Source organism: Canis lupus, chromosome 23 (genome assembly GCF_003254725.2).
Source record: "Canis lupus dingo isolate Sandy chromosome 23, ASM325472v2, whole genome shotgun sequence".
In the NCBI taxonomy this organism is placed as follows: domain Eukaryota; kingdom Metazoa; phylum Chordata; class Mammalia; order Carnivora; family Canidae; genus Canis; species Canis lupus.
Genome location: NC_064265.1, coordinates 28,597,889 through 28,621,995, shown reverse-complemented (window position 1 = coordinate 28,621,995; position 24,107 = coordinate 28,597,889). Strand labels below are relative to the sequence as shown.

The 24,107-nt window shown below is 38.4% G+C and overlaps 1 protein-coding gene across 4 annotated transcripts in view; it reads left to right on the top strand.

Annotated features, from left to right (window-relative positions):
• Window positions 1–890: 890 nt before the first annotated feature.
• The window catches only part of MRPL3 (mitochondrial ribosomal protein L3), a 39,591-nt gene continuing 16,374 nt past the window's right edge, over window positions 891–24,107 (top strand). For 2 of the 4 annotated variants that reach the window (XM_025448870.3, XM_025448871.3), the window contains exons 1-6: window positions 893–1,149; window positions 2,140–2,324; window positions 3,621–3,712; window positions 6,001–6,099; window positions 14,723–14,822; window positions 17,593–17,653. In XM_025448870.3, coding sequence (XP_025304655.1) covers window positions 1,058–1,149; window positions 2,140–2,324; window positions 3,621–3,712; window positions 6,001–6,099; window positions 14,723–14,822; window positions 17,593–17,653 — 629 coding nt within the window. In that variant the 5' untranslated portion in view covers window positions 893–1,057. Of the gene's footprint in view, window positions 1,150–2,139; window positions 2,325–3,620; window positions 3,713–6,000; window positions 6,100–14,722; window positions 14,823–17,592; window positions 17,654–24,107 lie in introns of all 4 variants that reach the window. The other 2 variants (XM_025448872.3, XM_025448869.3) reach the window with 2 other exon arrangements.

Below are 24,107 nucleotides of genomic sequence, written 5' to 3'. Positions count from 1 at the left end.
CTGGGCAGTTCAGGCTCAAGGTCTTTCAGCAGATGCAGTCACCTGATGGGTGGTCTGGGACCTGAGGGTCCAATTCTGGGTGGCTCGCTTCCAGCTGGAAAGGAGCCTCTCTACAGGGCTGTTTGGGTGTCCGCAGGACAGGACCGCTGCCTTTCCCCATAGGGAGCACTCCAACAGACCAAGACAGAAGTAGCAATACCCTGTATGACCCTGCCCTGCAAGTCACACAACATCACCTTGGCCATGCCCTATTATTAATACATGCTGGCCCTGTGTCTGTACCAGCTCTGTCCCTCTGCCAGATGTACTACTGTGGACCAGCACCAAAATTCTGAGTCCCTGTTCCCTCATTTGTAATATAAAAATAACAATTTCCAGGGCACCTGGGTGACTCAGCGGTTGAGCATCTACCTTCGGCCCAGGTCGTCTTCCCAGGGTCCTGGGTTCGAGTCCCACATCAGGCTCTCCAAGGGGAGCCTGCCTCTGCCTCTCTCTGTGTGTCTCTCATGAATAAATAAATGATCTTTTTTTTTTTTTTTTTTTTTTAGAAAAACGAAAAAATAAAAAATAATGTCCTTTCGGGGCTGTTTTGAACATAAATCAGTAGAACAATATCAAGGGCTGTTCAGTACAAGGAGCTGCCACACAGTGTGCATTATTTTTAAGTGATTTCGCTTCCTTAAGGAGCCTGTCCCCGGGTCGCCTCATTCTTGCAAAGTCTAAACTCCAAACATTCTTTTTTTTTTTTTTCTTTTCAACCCCTGGAGAGACAAGTGAGTCAGTCCCTGCCCTCCCTACTCTAACTCAGACCCAAAGTAGGACTCTCCCGAGGCGGAACTCTAATTCCCGGGGTGACTCTGGTGCCCGGGACGCATTGGGAAGCGGACCGGAAGTGGCTCCTCCGGCTCCTTTCCGGTCCCCGAGGGCAGCGGCAGGCAGCCGGCGGGACGTTCCTGGGAGGCTCGAGGCGGGCTGGCGGCTGCAGCGCAGGGACGCCTTGAAAGCAGAGCGGCGGGACGCCAGGAAGAGTAGCGGGGCGAGCCCTCCCGGCCACTCCATGTCTGGTTGGAGGCTGCTGGCCCAGGCCGGCGCCCAGGTGCTGGGCTGCAGCGCGGGCGGCCCGGGTGCTGCCCGGGGCTCGGCAAACAGGTGGGTGGGGGAGGGGGAGGTATGGTCCCTGCAAAACACACCTGGAGCCGAGCTTTGGCCCCCGGTGCGGACGGGTGCGCCCTGGGTGGACGGGGAAGGGGCTCCGTCCAGACCACAGGCGCAGGGGACTCAGAGCGTTACTCCAAGCAAGTGCCCATTGAAGGAGTGAGGGGGGATTTTTTTTTTTTTTTTTTTAATGTTTAACATTTATGAGCCAGCGCCTGGCAGGGAGCATTACCAACAGGATTAACACCTACCAATTAGTGGGCGTTTTCTATGTACCGAATGCTTTGATAGGTGTATTAGGCGCCGCCTTAGCTCAGTAGCCTCACGAGGTAGAATTGCTGCCCTTATGCATTTTACAGACACTGCCATGATGATATTTTGCAGATAAAAACAGAAGCTTGGAGAAGTAACTTAGTGTAAAGCTGGGACTCCGACCTGGATGTACCCGACCACGAAAGGTGGATAGACAGCAGAGAGTCTTAACTTTTCTGACCCTCCCGTGCAAGAATTTACCTCCTTCCCAACACAAGGTCTTTCTTGCGTTCAGGTTCTCAGAGAGATCATGTCTTTTACGGATCTTCTGAGCCTAGGCCTTGTCATTGCTGGGAAGAGGTGGGCTTGTCAGAGGGAGAGAGAGAGAGAGATCAGCATCCCACATTGTTACCCCCGCTGGGCTTAAACTATTAAGGTCCACCTACAAATGGATCAGGGCTTCCTGTGTCTAGGTAGGACAGTTCTGTTAGAAGTTGGTTTATAACAGCAGAGGGGATGAAGGCCTTTTACTCTAGGGTCATCCCTTAAACAATTAAGTGTGAAGCCCATTATTATAAGGAATGTCCGGGGGGGGGGGGGGGGCGACTTGCACGGACTCCAAATCCTTTTCCTAAGGCCCAGACTACACTTTCCAACTCATGTGACCTCCCTCCCCCGCATTAAATGGGGGAAGCCTTTTATGTTTTGGTTTTCTAATTTTTGTTTTCACAGAACAGACATTTGGCTTTTGGTTAGAAGTCTCCATGGCAGAAGTGGTACGTGGTGGGATGAGCATCTTTCGGAAGAAAACGTCACGTTTGTTAAGCAGTTGGCCTCTGATGAAAATAAAGCCCAGTTAGCAAGTAAACTGTGTCCTTTGAAAGATGAACCCTGGCCTCTACATCCTTGGGAACCAGGTAGTTATTTTATATTTGATAGTCTCTCATTTTCCTAATTACTGTGTGTGGCTGGCACATCCAAAATCATAGTGACTGCCTGATGAATTTATCATGTCATGAATTTACTTTTCATGTCTTAAGTGTGTCTGTTTAATTGAGGTTTGGTTTGCAAGGTTATGTCTAGCATGCTGGTTTACTATTAGTGAATATCCGATGGTAATCAAGACTTCTTCAAGAAACTGTTTCGTAGGTGAAGGGAAGATCATTCTGCATATGTTTTTTGTTTCCTTCAGATTAAAAAAAAAATGTATAAAATAAACCAGAGAAGAAAAGTTAGAGGAGTATGATCTAAAACTACAGTGTGAAAAATAAATAAATAAATAAATAAAACTACAGTGTGTCACACAGATGTTTTCAGTTGGGATATCCAAGCACTCCAGGTTTGCCAAGCTTAACCCCAGAATCAGCTCCTTGTGTCCAGTAGAGTACTAAATCCATGTGTAGTGAGACTGAGAATAAGGCCTATACTGTTGAGAATGTGGTCTCTAGTTGGAGTTTATTGTGACAGTTGAATTGTATAGTGATCTGAAGTTCTTAGTGGAGGGCAGCCTGGGTGGCTCAGTGGCTTAGCGCCGCCTTCAGCCCAGGGCATGATCCTGGAGACCCGGGATCGAGTCCCACGTTGGGCTCCCTGCATGGAGCTTCTCCCTCTGCCTGTGTCTCTGCCTCTCTCTCTCTCTCTGTGTCTCTCTCATGAATAAATAAATAAAATCTTTTTTTTTTTTAATAAAATCTTTTTAAAAAAAAAAAAGTTCTTAGTGGAGCAACTTTACTAACGTGTGCAAGAAATCTAAGTGGCATGGTGGAAGCTGACATATTTTAGCCACTTGACCACTTGTGTCATCCCTGTAACACCAGCTAAGTTCTTAGAATTTGAGCAGATATTTTCTAATTAATGCACTTAGATATGAATTGATACTAGAAAAGCAAATTGTAATGATGGATTTATCATGCCCTCCATTAATACCATTATTTTAAAGCCAGAATATATCAGTTTACCTATTTTCTTTATTTTGTACAGTTTTCCTATATTTACTCATTATATAGAGATTTATTAAGTAACAATATGTTACCTAGCCATGCTTGAAGTCTGTTATATCTCTAAGGAACAGTAATGTTTTACTCTGAATATATTAGCATGTTTCTTACCTGCCTGTTGCTCATATTGGAACCACAGTATAGGAAATACTGTTGCTTCATTTTGGCAAATGTTGAAAAAGTTTGTAATAACATTGATTTGTTTTTAATTATCAGGTTCCTCTAGAGTAGGACTTATTGCACTGAAGCTGGGTATGATGCCTTTATGGACCAAAGATGGTAAAAGGCATGTGGTCACATTACTTCAGGTAAGAAAGAAACAGAAGATGTAACAGATGTGTACATGTGCCAAGATCTGAGTGCAAACCTGAATGGGCAATATTTGTATCCTGAAACATGTAACTCTGTGATGAAGAATGGGCTAATGATAAGCATGAATACTATTAAAGAACTTCTGAGTGTTTCAGTGAATATTTCACTCTTGCCTGTGTGGTGGCCTTCTTGGTATTGGCATAGGGATAACTACAACAATGAGTTAAAAAAAGATTGTAACTTAGCTTCTCACAGGTGTACCAGTTCAATTCATCATTGGAAAAAAATCTCAGTCCCATCTTATTTTCATTCTTTCAACCCAAAATTAAAATTTTGATCTCTTTCCTAACTTAGAATGTAACATTTCTTGTCTGGGGAGGGAGCATCTTGTTCTCTGAGATAAGACAAACTCTAATGGTTAAGAAGCGGGCCCTGGAACCAGAAAACCTGACTTCATATCTTGGTTCCACCACTTCCAACTGTGTTCCTTAAAACCGTGTCTCCTCTGCAAAAGATATAATTGTATTTGGTAAAAAGAAATAGATATTACCTACCTTTAAGGTTTTTGTGAGGGTTGTACAAGGTAATAAATGTCACACACTCTGAAACAGTGTCAAATGTTTAATATACGTTAGCTGCTGTTGTCATTACAATTATTATTAGAGAAAGATCACTGATTGAGTTAGGAGATCCTCATTCCCCAAATCACTTTGGATGCCTGAGTTCATTTTTGGGGACTAGTCTTAGAAAAATGATTAGACAGATACTGGTGACTAAAATGAGAGCTCATGCACATAGGCCCAGGGGGCCTGCAAGCCTTTGGACATTTTTATTGACTCAATGATCAAAGAAGATTATGGGTTCTAAAACTGTAAGAAATTTTGGGAGCTTTCAGGAGTACTGGTGAGATTGTGCATTGGTACAACCACTTCGGAAAACAATTTAGCACAATAATGTGGTAAAGCTGAGATAGGTGAACCTTGTAGTCTAGCAGTTCCACTCCTGAGTGTCAGTAGAAAATTTGAACTTCATTACTTTACAACAGTAAAGAGCAGTATTGCTCTTAATATTCCAAAACTAGAAATAATCCTAATGTCCAACAGCAGAATGGATAAATAAGTCATGGTATTCACAGAATGGAATGCTGGATAGCAATGAAAATGAACAGAAGAGTGTTACACACAACAATATGGATGAAACTTAGAAATATAAACAAGTGAAAGAAGAAAGACATGGACAAGTACATACAGTCTGATTCTGTTTATACAAAATCTAGAGCAGGCAACAATAAACTAGATGGTTTCAAAAATAGCAATTGTAGGGACACCTGGGTGGCTCAGCGATTGAGTGTCTGCCTTTGGCTCAAGGCGTGATCCCAGGTCCTGGGATCAAGTCCCACATAGTGCTCCCCATGAGGAGCCTGCCTGTGTCTCTGCCTGTCCCTCTGTGTTCTCTCATGAATGAATAAATAAAATCTTTAAAAAAAAAAAGCAGTTGTAAAGAAAAATAAGTAAAGCATTACCTACCATAAGGGTCAAGAATAGTAGTTACTTCTAGGGCAGTGCTTTTCAAACTTAATGAGCCTCTATCATCTAGAAGGTTTATTTAAAAAAAAGGAGATTCTGATTCAGTTGATCTGGCCTGGGGCGTGAGGATCAGCATTTTCACCAAGTTCCCAGGTGATGTTGATGCTGCTTGTTTGAGGACCACACTTTGAGAACCACTGCTCTGCTCTAGGGGTTAAAAAAAAAAAAAAAAAGTGGGGAGGGAGATTATTGGAAGGAGAAACACAGGCTTTGTGGATTCTACTTCTTGACCAGGGTGGTGGTCAATGCATATTTTCTTCATAAATACTCATGTTGTAGATTTATGTTTTAGGCACTTTTTTTTTAAGGTTTTATTTATTCATGAGAGACACAGAGAGAGAGGGAAAGAGAGAGAGGCAGAGACATAGGCAGCGGGAGAAGCAGGTTCCATGCAGGGAGCCCGATGTGGGACTTGATCCCCGGACTCCAGGATCATGCCCTGGGCCAAAGGCAGGTGCCAAACCGCTGAGCCCTTCAGGCATTCCCTCGGCACTTTTCTCTATGTGATGTCTATATGCTCTGTATTTGACATTTTTTTTAAAAGTTACTTCTATATTTGAAGATTGTGATTAGTGTTAGAGGAATATTGAGATAATTAACTTTAGGGAATTCTTAATTGTGATACGGCTTCAACACGACTGATATGTTAAAATATATCTTAGCACATACTTACTTTTTTTATATATTTGTTTCCTTAGGTACAAGACTGTCACGTTCTAAAATATACTCCAAAGGAAAACCATAATGGAAAAATGGCAGCCCTAACTGTAGGCGGAAAAACTGTATCACGTTTCCATGTAAGAATGTATTTTCATTCTTTAGAATAGTACAGTTCATTAGTTTCAGATCTGAATTCTTTAAGTTTTGAGGCTATTCCATAGTCACAAATTTGTATTTGTCCATGAGGTAAATTGTGGATTTGAGGGACGGTGGTCTAGTGAAGCCATTGAACCCAAAATTCTGAGAGAAATTTGGGTTTGTTCTAGTACTTTTCAGTTTTTGAAACAAGCAACTTTTTGCTCTAAACTTGAGTATTTGCCCATTTGTATGGTGGGGATAAAAATACTACTTAACCTAAGAACTCTGTTACCAGAATTAATGAGATTTTTCATACATGCCTAGCATGTCAAAGATACTCAATAGGTGGTAGCTATTATGTTTTGTTGTTTTTGTTAAATTTCTCTTTTTTTTTTTTCTAAATTGTCTTAATACCTGACTCCAGCAGCATGTGAGGATTAATTTGTATATACTAGAAGGAACTTTCTTTTTGTGTGTGTGCAATTTTCTTAAATCTGAAATCACTATAACTATGAAAATACAGTGCAATATATCATACAATCAATGAGTCATTTTTATCTTCACTGCTGTGCATATTTCCCTAAGTATATTTCACTATCAAAATTTGTAATTTTTTTAAAAAACACATGGAAAACTAAAAGAGTCATTGAAATTCCACATAAGTTACAAATTCTACAGCTTTCTCTATACCAATTCAAGTATTTTTGCGAACACTATATTTCATAAGAAGATGCAAAACATAGTCCTTTCCAGTCACAACCACAAGAAGGAGTAAACTATATTCATAATCTTAACAAGAACGTTAATAATAAATAATTCACTGGTGTCACATACAGCATTGTTTTGGGTCTAACCTTCCTAAACCATCCCATGTTTTATATACCCTCGGCATAATTCCCTGCAATGTGAAGAGAATCGATAACATTTCAAATGTGGGTAGAAAGTATGACATGACAATCCTAAGTCCTGAAAATTTTTTAAGTCCCTAGAGCACACAGGAAGCACCCAGTTCAGACCCTCCCTAGAAGGAACTTCTTCAGTACTTTGGATACAGCTGTATTCAAACCCACATCAGGTTTTTACAAATAAAGCATTCCCCCCCACACACACACACACACATAGAATACTGTTAGGGTGCTGAGTATGTAGCTTAAATTTGAAAAATCTGTTCAATTAGTATCCTTATTGGATGACTAAAGGCGGAGAACATCTTTCTAGAAATGGTGATCCTTTTCACTAATAGGTAATGAAACATCTTTAGTTTACTAAAACATACTACTTATTTTTAAGATAAACATTTTTTTTCTGTCGTAAATTGTTTATGAAATTAACATGGATGATAAATAGGATCTATACTATACAACTGTCAAAACTAGCAAGTGTTTGTTGTGTGCCTCCTATTTTGTTGTCATAGTTAACTTTGTTATATGCACTTGTTATATGCTGGATGCATAAGCATTAAGCCTATTATTTAATCTTCTCAGCATCTGAAGCTAAACAGGCTAAGGAGGCTAAAGAGGTTCAGGGCCACCCACTGGTGAGAGGTAGAGTGGCGATCAGATTTTAGAGACTTATTTCTTGTGTCTTGACACCCCTCTGGGTACTCATAGGCTAATGGAGAAGATGAACAAATAAATCCTCCATCACTATATAGTATTACACATGCAACAAGCATGGAATGGGGAAGAGCCAGTTGTGCTTAGGGAGATCCCAGAAGTTGTCACGCAAAGGAAACCAGAAAAGAAAATGGGTGTTAAAAGCATACCAGCAGGAATACCTGTTAACATACCAGGCACATTGCAAAAATCTCATGTCATCCTGGTAACAAATCTCTTAGATAAGTAGTATTTTTATCCCCATTTTGCAGATGGGCAAAAACTGCAGCTTAGAGGGTAAAATTACTTGTTCCAGGTAGCTACTGCCGAGACACATGGAAAAGAGCCTGTGTGCTTGGGAAGAGAAGTGTGGTGTGTGAGATCTTAGTATGTGGGGGACTAATGGGGGAAGACAGTAAAGGTGCAAAGTGTACCTGTTGGGTAGAGTGCTGAAGAGTTTAGACTTCATCCTGTAGACTCCCAAGAGCTTTTCTGGATTCTCCAATTGGGACAGTGATGTGGTCAAATCCTTAACTTGGTTAACTAAATGAGAAGAATCTGTGTGCAGGGAGGACATTTAGGAAGTTGTTTTAAGCACTGGGAAGTGTCAATAAAAGGCTTTTGAACCAAGGTAGTTGTATTGGACTTGGAGAGGGGAGGGATTTGTACAAGACTGGGTGAATATGTGGTGAGGGGACACAGGCTTACAGCAGTTCCTGAGTACTTGGTTCATTTATTCACAAGAGACCCAGAGAGAGAGGCAGAGACACAGGCAGAGGGAGAAGCAGGCTCCATGCAGGGAGCCTATTGAGTACTTGGTTCAGTGCAGAAGCTATAACCTGAAATGGTGACAAGGAAAGGAAAGTTATAGACAAAAGAAATGTGTGAAGTATTTATGGAAAATTCAAGTGGAGTTTTACTATAAATAGTTGGGTATACTGATCAATGAGTTCGAAGTGGTTAAAATCATGGGAGTCCTATAGGTTGATCGGACTAGAGGCCATTTAGTCCTGTCTCTTAAGTGTTAGAGAAGGTAGCTACTTTTACATATTACAGTAGTATAGTCTATATATATTTTAATTCTGCTGTTAAATCTTGACAGTTTATTGGCTGATAATTTTAGGGTTTAAGTAATTTCACAGTAATGAAGCAAACTGAGATATTTATGGAAACTTTTTAAAAAGTCAGATTTTTTCAAATGTTTGAATTTTTAAATGGGTAAATACATGCCAGTCCTCATGTGAATAATTCTTTGATTTGATAGATGCTACTGTTTTCTCATTAACTGTACTTCTGTGTTTTTGTTGTTCAGCACCATCATCTTTATTTTCTTTACTGATTTTGTAAATTCATGACTTTATTGCCTTGATATTTATAAATTAAACATGATGTTGGGATAGTCCATTCTGCTCCAACAGATCTGTTAACATTACTTCCCAGAACTATGAGACAGTGGAAAAACGAGTAGATGTGGGGTCAGAAGAGCTGAGTTCTAATTCTGACTTCTACTAACATCCATTCTCTTACACATGAAAACCAGGAATTGGACTTGATGGTTGCTAAATCCTCTTTTAGTTCTAAACGTCTCACCCTGGTTCTTTAGTATCTTAGTTCTCAAGAAAAAAAAAAAAATTAAAGTTCTACCCAAAAATGTATTTGGCAGCTCAGTTTACTCTATTTTACTTACTGAGAAAAGTGTCTTACGGATTTTATTAACATAATACTAATGATTAAAATATTTCAGAAATGGGGCACCTGGGTGGCTCAGTCAGTTAAGTGTCTGTCTTTGGCTCAGGTCATGATCCCAGGATCCTGGGAGGGAGGCCCAAGTCTGGCTCCCTGCTCAGTGGGCAGTCTCCTTCTCCTCCTTCAAGTCCCCTCCCCCTGCTTGTGCTCTCTCTCATTCTCTCTCTCTCTCAAATAATTAAATCTCTAAAAATTCAGAAATGATAGTATTTTCGTACTTGAGACTGTGGTCTACACATTTTAAACTTCATTCTCTTCAGTGAATATATATATGCAGTGATAGAACGCAGCAAGGTGATACAGGTCCTATACTATGTTGTGGACTTGCACCCTCTTACACACATTTTTAATTTACTTCTCTGGTATAGGAAATGCTATAAAGATCTTTTTTGTTCTTCAAGATAAAAATGTTCTAGGGGTGCCTGGGTTAAGTGACTGACTCTTGGTTTCGGCTCAAGTCATGTTCTCAGGGCTATAGGATCAAACCCCACATCAGGCTATGCCCTCAGTGCAGAGTCTGCTTAAGATTCTCTCTGCCCTTCTTACCCATGATCACTCTTTCTTTCTCTTTCCCTCTCTCTTTCTCTCTCTAAAATAAATAAATAAATTTTCAAGAAAAAAAGAAATATAAATTTTCTAGGTCTAGAGGCCATGTATTATAATATTAAAGAAAAGCTTTGTCTTTGAATGACCTTTCTTCAGAATAAGATGTGAAAATGAGGTTTAAAAATTCTTTATAAGTAAAGAATTTGGGTTCAGAAAAGAAAAGGATTTTCAAAACTAAAAGTATGCAAATTTCCTCTTGTGTGTTGTAACCCTCAGAGAAACTGAGAATAGATTCAGTTATAGTTTTTAAAAACAAGTAGACCTATGAATATAAAATATCAAATAGTTAAGGATTCTAAAATGAATTGATTGAATCAATTTATAGTAGGGCTAGAACTGTTTTATTTTTTAACTCTCTAAAGAATTTAGGCCCCCTAGAAATTAGACTGTTTTGCTTTCACTATTTTTGTAACTTCTTATAAATAAAAACATAGGAAGTTAAGTGGCCTTAAAAGTTGATTAAATCAATTCATCTTAGGAGCAGAGAAGCATTTTCATTGTGAGAAGGGTAATTGCAGAGAACTTTGAAGAAGGAGAAAAAAATGCAGCCTCATAGATGGGATTATCCAAGTGTGACACTGTTGTCAGTCTTTTAAATTGCCTTTTGAAATCATTTATTTGGAAGTTAAAAAAAAAACACTTCTGTTATACTGCTGCTACTTTCAACTCAACTCAAGCATTTAGCGCTTCTCACGACTGATGCCTAATTAGTTTTATGATATTTTGATTTTTAAATGAAAGAATTAAAGTATTCAATTTTAGTGACGCTGGAATATAATCAAGTATTATTACCTTGTATGTTTCAGTCTGTAGTTACTTAGGTCAAGATGTTTATCTTACTTATTTTGTGTTCCTGAAAAAAGTAAAAGTTTTTTCTTAGAGGCTTCCTCCCATACTTAGAAACTGATATTAATAAAATAGTATGCTTTTTAAATAAAATAGAATATGTGAATCTCAGAAATTAAAGTCCATTCTAAAATGTAGTAAATCTAAATTTGATACATCAGGAAAATAATTGCAAGGAGGCACATTTTTATTTATTTATTTATTTATTTGTTTTTAAAAGATTTTATTTATTTATTCATGAGAGACACAGGGAGAGAGAGGCAGAGACACAGGCAGAGGGAGAAGCAGGCTCCATGTAGGGTGCCCAATGTGGGACTCGATCCCAGGACTCCAGGATCATACCCTGGGCTGCAGACGGCACTAAACCACTGAGCCACCCGGGCTGCCCAGAGGCATATTTTTATTTATTTATTTTAATTAATTAAGATTATTTATTTATTTATTCATGAGAGACAGAGAGAGGCAGAGACACAGGCAGAGGGAGAAGCAGGCTTGATGCAGGGAGCCTGACATGGGACTCGATCCGGGGTCTCCAGGATCATGCCCTGGGCTGAAGGCGGCACTAAACCGCTGAGCCACCTGGGCAAAACTATAGGGAATGACTGGGATGAAATTACGTCCTCCCTCTTCGAGGAAAGGAGGAGGGATAGCTTCTTGAGAAAACAACTTTTTGTGGGCGTCCAGAGCACGGCTTCCCAGCATCAGCCACACGGTTCCTCTGGGGAGCCCCAGGGACATTCCCAGGGTTTGTGGGCTAATCCAGACATTCACATTCTATGCTTATAGGCCAGTGCCACCCGATTTCATGTCAACCAAAGGCAGCCTTCTCAGTAAGTTACAAAGTGGCACTAACAATTTACATTTTAAACTAAAATCATCGAGTAACTGAAGTTTGCTACATATTCACATATTCTGTAGTTAAGACTGGCTGCACAGATAATCTGTCGGATTGGGAGCCAAGATGCTTGGTTAACAGTAAATCATCAGCGTTGTCTTGAGTTGGTTAGGGTCTTTCAATTGATGCTGTTCTTTTTTGATTATAAATTGCTCTCGGTTTGATTTCATAGTAGTTTAGTTTCTTGAAGATTGTTCATCCTCGGACTAAGTCATGATCTTTATTTTAGGCCTATAATTTTTTAATAATTGGACTTGAAGATAATATTGTAACACAGTAATGTTGTGTGCCAAGAACTGATGCAGCAGCAAGAGTGGAAAGGTACCTGGAGAGGCAAACCAGGACTTCACACCTGGATGGATGTCTGCCTTCCATCTTTTGTGTCTATATCTGTATCAAGAGTCTTAAGAATTAAGAAAAGAAAAAAAGACCCGGGACATTATTTTAAGGAAATGAGATATTCATAAAGTGTTCTATTCAAATATTTTTAAAAGAATTATTCAAGGGTATTTACAGAAGCAGAAAAACGGGCAGGGTTAGAGGGAAAAGCAGGCAGCAGGACCTTTCAGGAGCTAGGGATGTAGCAGCAACTAAAGCTTCTGTTCTCAAAAAGCTTATATTTTGGTGGGATTGGGAATGAAACAGGGAGACTGGCATAGAAGATAAACAATAAAAAAATGTGTATCACAGGACGCCTGGGTGGTTCAGTGGTTGAGTGTCTGCCTTTGGCTCAAGGAGTGATCATGGGGTCCCGCCCTGAGTTCCCCATAGGGAGCCTCCTTCTCCCTCTGCCTATGTCTGCCTCTCTGTGTGTCTCATAAAAAAAAAAAAAAAAAAATGTATATCACAACAGAAGTGCTTTGTAGACTAATAAAGTGTGCTGAGGGGATTGTGAGTGACAAAGTGGTGCTATTTTAGATGGAATAATCAGGAAAGGTAATATTTAGATGGAGGCCTGAATAACCTGAGGGAGCATGTCCTGCAAAAATGTGAAAAGCATTCTAGGCAGAGAAAATAGTATGTACAAAGGACCTGAGGTCATTGTTTAATGTGTTCTTGGAATGTAAGGAGTGCATTGTACCTGAAGCAGCATGACCCAGGAGAGTGGTCTAGGTCAGATGGTATAGAACCTTGTAAACCATTAAAGGATTTAGGGTTGATTCTGTATGAGATGGAAGCCATGTGGAGACATGTTTTAGCTTGAATTTTAAAAGGATCATGCCAGCCTGTGACTGGAGAATAGATCATGGGGTCAGGTGTGTGGAACTTTAGAGACCAATTAGGAGGCTATTAAAATAATCCAGGCAAAATTTGGGGTGCACGTGAGAAGTAATTGATATGGGCTTTATTTTTAAGTAGTGTCTGTAGGAACTGCTGATGAGTGGGACATGGGATGTGACAAAAGAGTCAAAGGAGACCACAAGATTTTGGGTCCAACCAACAGAGGTATGGAGTTGCCATTTATTGAGATTTGGGAAACCGGGGGAAGGCAGGCTTCTAGGGGGAAGTTGAATTCAATTTTAGACATATCAGACCTGAGTTGCTGTATGACATCAAAGTGAGATACTGAGTTAGTGGTTAGACAAATGAATTTGTAGTTCAGAGTAGAATTTGTGATTGAGGTTAGAAATGTGGGGTTATTAGCATAGGAAGGAACTGAGAGAGTGAAAGTCTCAACGAGAGAGTTGTCTGTCACCTATGCCAAGCATTGCTGATAGAGCCATTAAGATAAGTATTGACCAATGTATTCAGCCACACAGAGATGGTTGGTGACCTAGATAAGCACTTTGCATTCAGTGTTTAGGGGTTGCAGGCACCTGTTATAGTGGGTTTGAGAGAATGGGAAGATAGAAAGTAGATTCAGCAGAAATCTTTCAAGGAGCATTGTCGTAAGTGGGAATGGAAAGATGACCTAAAGGAGACTATCTGGTCAAGGGAAAGTTTTGTTTTAATGTGAGTTATTGTGACATCTTTGTATACTGATAAGATAGTTCCAGTAGAAAGGGAAATTGGTGACTCAGAAGGCAATGGGGACAAGTCAAGAGTAAAGCCATTTAATAGGTGGGAGAGGGATGGGATGAGTACACAGTGAAGGATTTGGCTTCTAATAAGAGCGTGGACAGTGCACTTACCATTGTAATTTCCAGCCCCAGTTTCACATCAGAATCATAGAGAGTACTTAAAAAACATACTGACACCCACATGACACCTTAGACCAGTGAAGCTAAGCAGAAGGCCCTTGGCATTGGCACTTTCTAAAAGTGCCCCATGTGCATCTCATTCAGTCTGGAGTGGGATGGGGGATGACAGTAGGTAAGTGCTGATGCAGGCAGTTTGATTGGGTGATAAGACCTTGGGGAAATGCTCCTGTTCTTCTGTGTTTTTAGTGAAATCTGAAGCTCAAAGAGGGGAGAAGGAGGGTTTAAAAGAGGTCATGACTTTGTGACTTTGGAGAATGTGAGAAGGATTTTAAATAGGGAAACGTAGTTTGGCCAGACCACTTTGGGACTCACTTTGAAGTTTGTGGTCATATATTTGAACGTGACTCAGTGTATTTTCCTCCAGCTGCTCGGAAGCAGGTGCAGAGTACACAGAATTGAATTTCCCAGGATTGGGGTTCTTGATACTTATAGTCCCCATTCAGAATTCAGATTTTAGCACAACTCTGTTTCTTTTCCTGCAGAGTAAAGATCTTTCACTATGTAGTGTGTATGAGCTCCACCATGCCTCTGGTTAGATTCTAGGTGTAATGGATTATAGATCAAAATCTCACCTCCCTTAAATAAGGGGAGTATGGTGCTCTTTGTTCATTAGGGGAACAGAATGCTTTTAATGATTTGTTCTCCGGGTTGTTAATAATTTGGTTTAGATCTCTGTGCATTGTACTCCACCTTTAGTATAATGGGTTACTTATGTGTACTGCTTTTCCTCTAGAAATCTACATCTGTATTGGAATTTTACCAAGAACTTGGATTGCCGCCAAAACAGAAAGTTAAAATATTTCATGTAACAGATAATGCTGTGATTAAGCCAGGTAATCTGAGGTTGGGGAGAGGAGGGAGGCAAAAATACCCAAATACATGATTTGTTTAATGTTAGGCCTTTCAGTAAAGCTGAATCCACAATACAAAGTCCCAAACATTTATTTTTAAATATAAAGCAGTTATCTGATTTAATCACTAGGGACAAACAAGTCTTTTTCTTTTTTGACTGGGAAGAACTATAGAGAACTTTGTTTTCCATTAAAGAGGGAGGAATACTTTTGTTTTTAATGTACAAAGAGTTTCACATTTGGAAAAGCCACTAACTTATTTTTTTAACTTTAAAATAAACTAACCTTTAAAATGTGAAGTTCACTCTGTGTAGGCTGTCATTTTAATAAGTGAAGAATAGCTAAACTCTCACTGAGATAGAAGAATTTGAGAAAATAGGAAACAAGAAGGTGACCATAGCACCTTGATGTAGAGATTCTTACTTAAAAATTCCAAAGTGGGACGCCTTGGTGGCTCAACCAGTGAAGTGTCTGCTTTCAGCTCAGGTCATGATCTCAAGGTCCTAGGATTGAGCCCCACCTCAAGCTTCCTGCTCAGCAGGGAGTTTGCCTTCCCCCCCCCCCCCCGCCCCCTTTTCTCTCTCTCTCTCTCTCTTCCCCTACCTGTCACTTGTTCTCCTTCTCTCTCAAATAAATAAAATCTTTAAAAAAAATAAAAATTCCAAAGTATTTTCCCTACTCCTTGAAATGTCAAAAAGTATGATTTGGCAACACGGTTATTGCATTGGTTTTGTGTAGTTGACAACATTTTGACATCTTTGAACTTAAGAAAAGCTTCCTGATCTCTTGAATTTGAGTTCTAACAAGTAGATAGTAGAAGGATATTTTAAGATTTGGTATTTTAATATCTGGACAGAATTTCATGAAGTAAAATATAAGTGCAATAAGCCTTCTTAATTGGAGTGACAGAGGATCAGTCTTGATATAAGCTAGAATTAAAAGTATTTTTTTGAAGTGCAAGTTTTGTAATTTGAAGCTAAAGTGAGCAGAACTGAGGTAACAAATGTAAAAATTAAGTCCCTGTTAATTTTTGTTGTAGCTCAAGCCATGTGAAATTGTTTCAGTGGGTGAAAGTGGTCAAATATCAGCAGTACAGGTCATTCAACCTCCTAGAAATTCAGTTAGTGTTAATCTCGCCTATTTTTTCTTAATTCAGGGTTTTTCTTTGCCCATACAAATCTAGGTTAGGTCCTACATTAAAGGATACTACCTTCTGAAATTCCATAGTACTGTACTCCCTGGGGGTTTTTTTGTTTTGTTTTGTTTTTTTTAATTTTATTTATTTATTTATTCATGAGAAACACGGAGAGAAAGAGACCCAGAGACACACAGGCAGAGGGAGAAGCAGGCTCCATGCAGGGAGCCTGACATGGGACCCGATCCCGGGTTTCCAGGAGCATGCCCTGGGTTGAAGGCAGCGCTAAACTGCTGAGCCACCTGGGCTGCCTGACTTGCTGTTTAAACAAGCCATAATTAGCATTCAGTTGCATTTTCTACTACTACTATTATGGCTTTTTTTTTTTTTTTTCAAAGAAAAAAGAAGTCTCTTAATTGTTGATGTTAATGTTGATTCTTCACCTAGATAATAAATGTTTGAGGTCAGGACCATGTCTTATCTATTTTATTTCTAACTGTACATATGGTAAGTGCCCTATAAATATTTGCAGATTGTCAGATAGTTCTCATAGAGTCAATTCCAAATTGATGCAAACAAAATGTTGTAAAGGGCTTTCACAAACAAAATTCCTCTAAATAACATGTTTTTCTTGTGCATTTTAACTAAGATTCTATTTACACCAACTAGTTTTGGAAATGTTAGTCTATAAAACTGGGAGTAGGGATCCCTGGGTGGCGCAGCGGTTTGGCGCCTGCCTTTGGCCCAGGGCGCGATCCTGGAGACCCGGGATCGAATCCCACGTCGGGCTCCCGGTGCATGGAGCCTGCTTCTCCCTCTGCCTGTGTCTCTGACTCTCTCTCTCTCATTCTGTGTGACTATCATAAATAAATAAAAAATAAAATAAAATTTATAAAAAAAAAATAAATAAATAAAACTGGGAGTATTGATAATGACACTTTTTCAGAATTCCAAATTATCCAGTCATGTGCTGGAATAACTATTTTATTGGCACAGTGACCAAACTACCAAAAATCTGACATATATGGGCTTTATGTGATATCATAGATGCTGTAATCACTGCCCAGTGTCAATGGACCTGGGATCAAACAGTCAAAGTTCCTATTTTTGGATAATGTATTTCTAATGTTTAAAAAAGATTTGATCCAGCCACAACATTTTTGAGTCATTCTTTTATTTTTATTTTGTTATATGCAATCGGAAAGGTATCTTAAGTCACTATATTATTCACCAAAACAACAAAGAATTATCAAACTCGTGTATTTACCAACAAGAACACTATGCTTATCAGGATGTGAATTGCCCATTTCAGCCAGTACCACATTGGCCTCCATAAGGGTACAAGCCCATGAGCCACCTGTGGTCTGTTGGTCTCACTCCAGCACCATGTGCCTTGTCCTGGGACACATTACACATTGCTCTTCAGCCCATGTACAGTCAAGGCATGTTTGATGAACAATTTTATTACTTTATTGTTGATGTTTCTAGGAATTATAATTGCAGAATAGAATCTTCTACTTTTTTTTAAATCTGATAGGCTTCCTAGATGTAGTTTATATTTAGTGAAGTTGTTTCTGCTCTGACAAATTTCATACTGATTGTTTTCTTTTCATAAAGGCACTCCTCTTTATGCTGCTCACTTTCGCCCAGGACAGTATGTGGATGTCACAGCCAAAACGTAGGTCCATATAACAGATTCTTTTCCTTTTGTTTTCCTTATATATTAAAATGTAGTGGAGTGAGGCTAAGTATAGTCTTTCACGTCATTGAATAAAGATTAAGTAACTGTTATTCTCATCTGTAATTCTATAATGTCACTATACTGGATTTTAAATTGCACTGGATTAGTTGTATGTGAACATCAAGTTACAAGGTTTGAAACTGGGATGTAATGCTTCTTGAAATGGAACTACGAGAAAGGTCACATTACTCAGGTTCTTTGTGGCTTGGGCCCACTTCTATTTTTAAGACCAAAGGCTATATATGGTTTGATGGTGAAATATAAATGAACAATGTTACAGAGTTCTTTTGAGATTGTGTCCTCTAGTAATTGATGGTTCTTTCCAACTGTAGGAAACAGTTAAATTAGAAACATTTTATACTGTTTGTGATGGTTGTTTTGCTTAAGGTTCCCCTAGGGTAACTATAAAACATTTTGTTAACTGTGTGAAAAGCCTATCAGAAACAGGAAGAAGTAGTATTACACCTTAGGCCTCTACTAGATGGTGTTGTCTCTCAGTACTAGACAAGTGAGACTTCATAAAAACAGAAATGTTTTATATCCCAACAAGGGTTTAATTTGGTAGAAATCAACACTTAATTTTAACACTAACAGAAATACTGGCTTTGAGTCATGTCCAGAGTGGGAAGAAAAGCAGTTTTTTTTAAATTTGGTTAAGGTTACTTCACTGTAGAATGAAGTAACTGAGTCCTTACAGATGTTTATGTAGAAAGTGTTCAGTATATGTTAATAGAATCTGCATGACTAGTCTAAACCGAACTCCCAAATATCAACTCTTGGCTATTCCTGTTTCTTGTTCTGTCAACCCAGATGATGATTTTACTTCTTTGTGTGCCTCGATTTCCTCCTTTTTTTGTCATCCGATAAGGTCTGCAGCCTATGTCATTCTGACAGTGGTCCACATATGCTCTAGGTAGTCTTACAGTCACAGTGACTGAGCCAAAGAGCTTTTATCCAAGGAAACCAGATGAGCACCAGCATTAGTTTTCTTAATGGGGTCAGTTAGATATACTTTATTTCCACACCATTATTGCCTGCTTTCAAATGAGCTATTGCAAATGGCTTTACCTTTGACTAGCTCTTCAGAAATGGAGTCAAATAAATTGACAGTACAGTGGGTCCACCTCTTAGCGAAACTGGACTTCTCCCTTGTTTTCCCCTGCGTCCTGATTGTTGCAGGCTCATTCCTACTTACTTGGTAAAAAAAATCAGTTGGTAATTCTGTTCTGCCTTCCCTTGTCATGAACTCAGAATGTTAGAGCTGGAAAGCTTTGGTTTGGTTAGTTGGGGGGAGATGTGTGTATTGTGAATCTGATGATTTTACTTTTTTAATTTCTGAATTAACTACATATAATAAAATACCTCCGTAATTCCGTTAATTTGCACAAAGTTAATAGTGTGCGAATTCTGTTACCTAGTTTACATTTTATATGGGATATTCCAAGAAGTCCTACAAAGTCAGGGACCTCTGTTTGCAGATCCCTTGTGGTGGGATTTGTGACTAGCTTGGATTAGAGCCAGGCTTTTTAGATACATGTGTTCAGCAAATGCCTTCATTGCATATGCTACTGTTGAGTTTCATTGGCTTCTTAAAAGTTATTTTTAACTTAAACTTCCTTCTTGTTGACTATAAAGTGAAAAGGAAAGTATTTTAGTTTTAAGATCATGTACCTAGAAAACAAGACTGGTGCCTGCCTTGGGACCTGGTGGCTGATAAGAGCTGGGAAAATAACTAGCCCTGGGACTTAAAGTAGTTGCCATTCAACTTGGTAAAAAGAAGGACCTTCATTTGAGAAAATCCTCACTATTGTGTGGACTGCAGTACAGTGTTCTGTTTGACTTTTGCCGTGTAACAGGGAGAGAGTTGCCCCATACATGGGTGTGCTTTATTCTGGTACGCATGTTTTTATGTGGTATTACCTGAGATCAGGTGACTTTGATTTTTTAAAAGATGAAGATTTCCAGTGACTCTTATAGCTAGCATGTTATTAAGGCCTCAAGATGTTTGTGTTTGTAAATATGTAGGACTCTGTCCTTCTCATGAAAGCTGTTTTGAATTCCTTCCCAGGGCAGCATTGGATCCTCAGCTGCATACAGTCCTAGTTGCTGCTGCCTCTTCTCTTTGCCCACAGGTTGTAGCGAACACACACATGCATTTGCTTTTGCTTTTTCCTTTTTAAATTCTGTCTCCTTTTCCTGATGCATCCCATTTTGGGGAGTTGAAGTTCTTCACAGCCAGTGAGAATGTTCTTTTCCTTGTTGACTGTAAATTGAACCATCATCTTTGGGAATAGACTCCCGAGTACTCTCAGTCCCTTACTGTGGCTCACTAACAGCCAATAATTTACTACTTTGTCCTCCATCTCCAGCCCCTGTTTCACATGTTTTGAAATGTCTGAGCCCCATCTTCCTGATCAATAATCCTGCTAGAAAAAACTATATGGTGACTGGATAGGTCAAATGATGAGGGATATGGATTTACAGGCAGGAGCAGTGGTTGTCTTGCTTGAGTAGGTTTCTGAAACAACCCCCTCCCCCCCAATCTTCTTTCTCAGTAGATCAGGGGTAACACCTGAGAATTTACATTTCTAACAACTGCCCAGCTAATGTGGATGATGCTAGTCCAGGGAACACACTTTGAAAACCACTGGCTTAGAGACTAGTCAAGGGCTCACCAGTGGAACTGCTTTCCTTCCAACTCCTTTACCCAACTTAGAATCCAAATCCCTTCCTTTCCCGAAACCTGTACTCAAATTATAACATTGAAATATCTGTTTTAAAGCAAGCAAATTTAATCCAGTTTCAAGTAACAGTGTCAATAAAAGTAGGCCTATTTAGTACTCACATTTTAGTTAGCATAAAACTGAAAATTGGTCTCTTTAGTAATCATTTGGCTTCATCATCATCTTTCCATTAGAAAAGAAAAATCTCAAATTAGATTCTAATTGAAAATCTTCATTTTTCTCGTACTATAATGATTATATATAATTGTTAAATGTACACTTATATTTTGAGTATTTTAAGTTCTTTTTTACCTTATGCCTTCAAATTTAATTTCTCAACTAAATATATTTTAGGAATAAGTAAGAAAATTTAAAACAAAATACTATATAATTTAAGAAAATAAAGTATTAATAGAATCTATTTACTTTGAGAATGAAATTATCTGCATTTTTTTAAGTGACCAATGACCAACAACAGCTGCTTCTTTAAGATTTTCTTAAAATTTTTAAATGTTTCTCTGTTAATTGCATTGGGAAATCTGCTTGCATTGACAGATACATTGCATTTACCTGTGCTGAATTTAGGTGTAATTTTCTATACAGAAAAGTATTTACCAGTGTCACTTTGGAATGTGAGGTAAATACATATTTACCAGAGTTCATTTTAATTTTTACTTTTATACCAGAAATAGTTTTTTGTCCAGTGGGTTTGAGAATCTAAATTTCAATTTAGATTAATGGAAAGATTTTTACATCTAATATATAAAACTATTCTAGCAGGATAATTTTTTAGTTGTGTTATGCTCTTAACAGCTATGAAAGCCCTGTCTTTGAAACCTGATGGTTTTGTATAATTCACTCTAAATACAATTTTAAGACTAGCGTGCGTCATAATGTGTTCCTTGCACCCTGCCCTGGCACCCTTTTAAAGTTTCTATTCTTGTTCTGTAATGGTGGTTATAATCGACTGTAACTTCTAAGAGATGATGTTTTGGGGCCTAACATTCTCCCTTTTCTTTCACTCTCAGTTTTAAGGAAGAAACAGCTATGGATAATATATAAATAGTGGGTGAGATACAGTATGACTGTTGATTCTGTCTTCAGCATAGCCCATTGTTTTCTGGTGAATCCTAATGGTGCTTTTTATATTTTGTGGGCTTTTTTTTTTTAAAGGAAAGAAACCAGCAAAGAATGAAACAAACAATAAAAGAAAACTGTAAAATGTATTTTGCATTATTAAGGGAAATTGGTTAGGTCTTTGTCTGAAAGGACTTGAAGGACCCCAACAGTGGTGATACCTCCATAACAGTGGGCATGGTGTACTTTCCTGCCAAGTGTTTTATTAAGCTTTGACTTCATGACAGTGGCATAACTGAAGTTAGAGGTTTTTTTTCTGGTTGTCTGTAATTTATTTATACCCTTATTTACTGAAATTCTGAAGCCTAGATTGAAGTCAGGAACACTTTATTCAGCTACTTACAAGATAATTTTCTTTCTGGATAATCTAACAACCTTGTCTACAAGTCTAGGCTAATTAATTAGAACAACCCATATATTTTCAGACATAATCTTAGGACTTTAAAGTTGTCAGTAGTCTTTCAATTCGTATTGCCCTTTGGTGTCAAAATAGAAAAAAATGGCACTTACCTTGATGATGTTATCCCTGGTAGTAGAAATAAAGGAGTAGGGGAGATTACAGGACTGTAGAGTACCTTTGGACATTTACTGAGATTTGGTTAATTTGGGTTCTTTCTTTAAAATATCACATTATGTACAGAAATATGGTTGCCCATCAGTCTTAAGGTGATTAAAATGACAGATGGATTCTTAAAAGAGCAAAGACTTTTGGGCTCTGTGCCCAGTCCTGCATTCTGTCAGAAATTTTCTCCACTAGCCCATTGTTCTTTCTAGAGGGTGCTCTGAACTCTAGGAGGGGAAAACAAGGCATGTGTTACCCATCAGTATACAACTGCTGTTTGGCCATGTACATTTTCAATTTTAGCTCATTTTTAGTAAGTTACTTTATTTACTATTATTCAAAGCAGTATATTTTTAAGCGTAGTAGTGAAATAGTTTTCAAAATGAGTGATTAAACTTTAGAAGGAATAATCTCTTTAAAGACTAATCCCTCTTAAATTAGTCAGTGAATATTTCAAGATAAAGAGTTGTGAGGGTGATGTTTTAGAGTTATATTTTGTTGCTTTAAAAATTTATCTAGTAGTCATCTATGATTGCCTCACTTTACCTCTATGAAATAGCATTTTTTAACTCAAAACCAGCAAAATTAAGACCTAATGAGACAATCTAGGAAATTGCCAAAAGCATAAGCTTTGCTTCTCAGTAACTATGTGACCTAGATAGCTTTCTCAGCCTCTCTGTTGGCTCATCTTTAACATGAGATAATGCACAGAAAGCTATTAGCTCAAGGCCTGGCATGTATTAAATGTTTAGTAGGAGTATTGGCTACTATCACTATTGTTGATATTACTACTTTTCAACTTGTTTCAGATTTTAAAAAGAAAAATCTTTTTTTCAAAAGGAAATATGTTTTAAAATGAAAAAAATGTGAAGTCATTAGGAATTGTATTGTGGCATTTTCTAATACATCTAATTATTGCCTTCTTAAGACTGACTTGTCTAGGAAAGTTGTAGCTTTGCAAAGCACTCTGGGTAATTTTAAGATTACATACTACTGCTAAATATAGAATTTACAGAGTAATGAAGCTCTTGCTACTCTGATGTGCTGGATATGTTTGTATTTTTGCTCTCCTCTGTTTCCCAAAAGGCAGTATGACCTGGGTTGAGAGCATGACCAGATGCTTCCATTTACCAGGGATTTGTCCTTGGGCTTAACTTGTCTGAGTGTAGATTTCATTTTCTTTACTATAAGGGCATGGGACTGTGTTGTTTCTAAGATTCCTTTTGTTCCAAAAATTTATTTACAAAAAATAATCCCTCAGTTTTCGAAATGACATAGCTCACTCTTATCTATATTAATGAAGAACTAAGGCATAATAGTAGTTTCAACAATATATAGAAAATGGTCTCCTGGTCTGTTGAAGAAAGTGGCTAAAGACCTGTAGAAAACTATTACATTCTTCCTTGATATTGTAAAATTATATAGTTATTTGACATTCTGTTTTGAGAAATGCCCATTTAACTTAGGACAGCAAATGTGGTTTTCTGGGTTTATTTATTAGGACAGCCAGGAAATGCTCCCTTTCATAAGAGGACTCAAAGGAATCCTGTTCATCTGGTTCTTTATACTGTTGAATAAGCTAGATTTGAAATCAGGAAGCTATAAGCAGTACACTCTTAGCAGTCATTTGTTGATAAAAATGTTCCCAGATATTGATAGGAGGTTTATGGTTTTTAGACAGAAACAGGATACATTCTACATTTCAGGTCATGCTGTCACAAACTCATTCTAGAGAGTAACAGCCACACAGCTATTCCATGCCAGCTTTTAACTAAATGTGATATAACATAAAGCAACTGAAAAATTCCACCATGCCTTATTTATGGGCTCAGGAGCTGTACATCACTAGATGTAAATAGATCTAGACAGCACTGAATTGGGTAGGAATTGACTCCCAGAGTTTATAGGAGTCTTCAGAGAGATGCTTTATCCCTGGAATGTGTGGAGATGAACGTAGGTAGATAACATC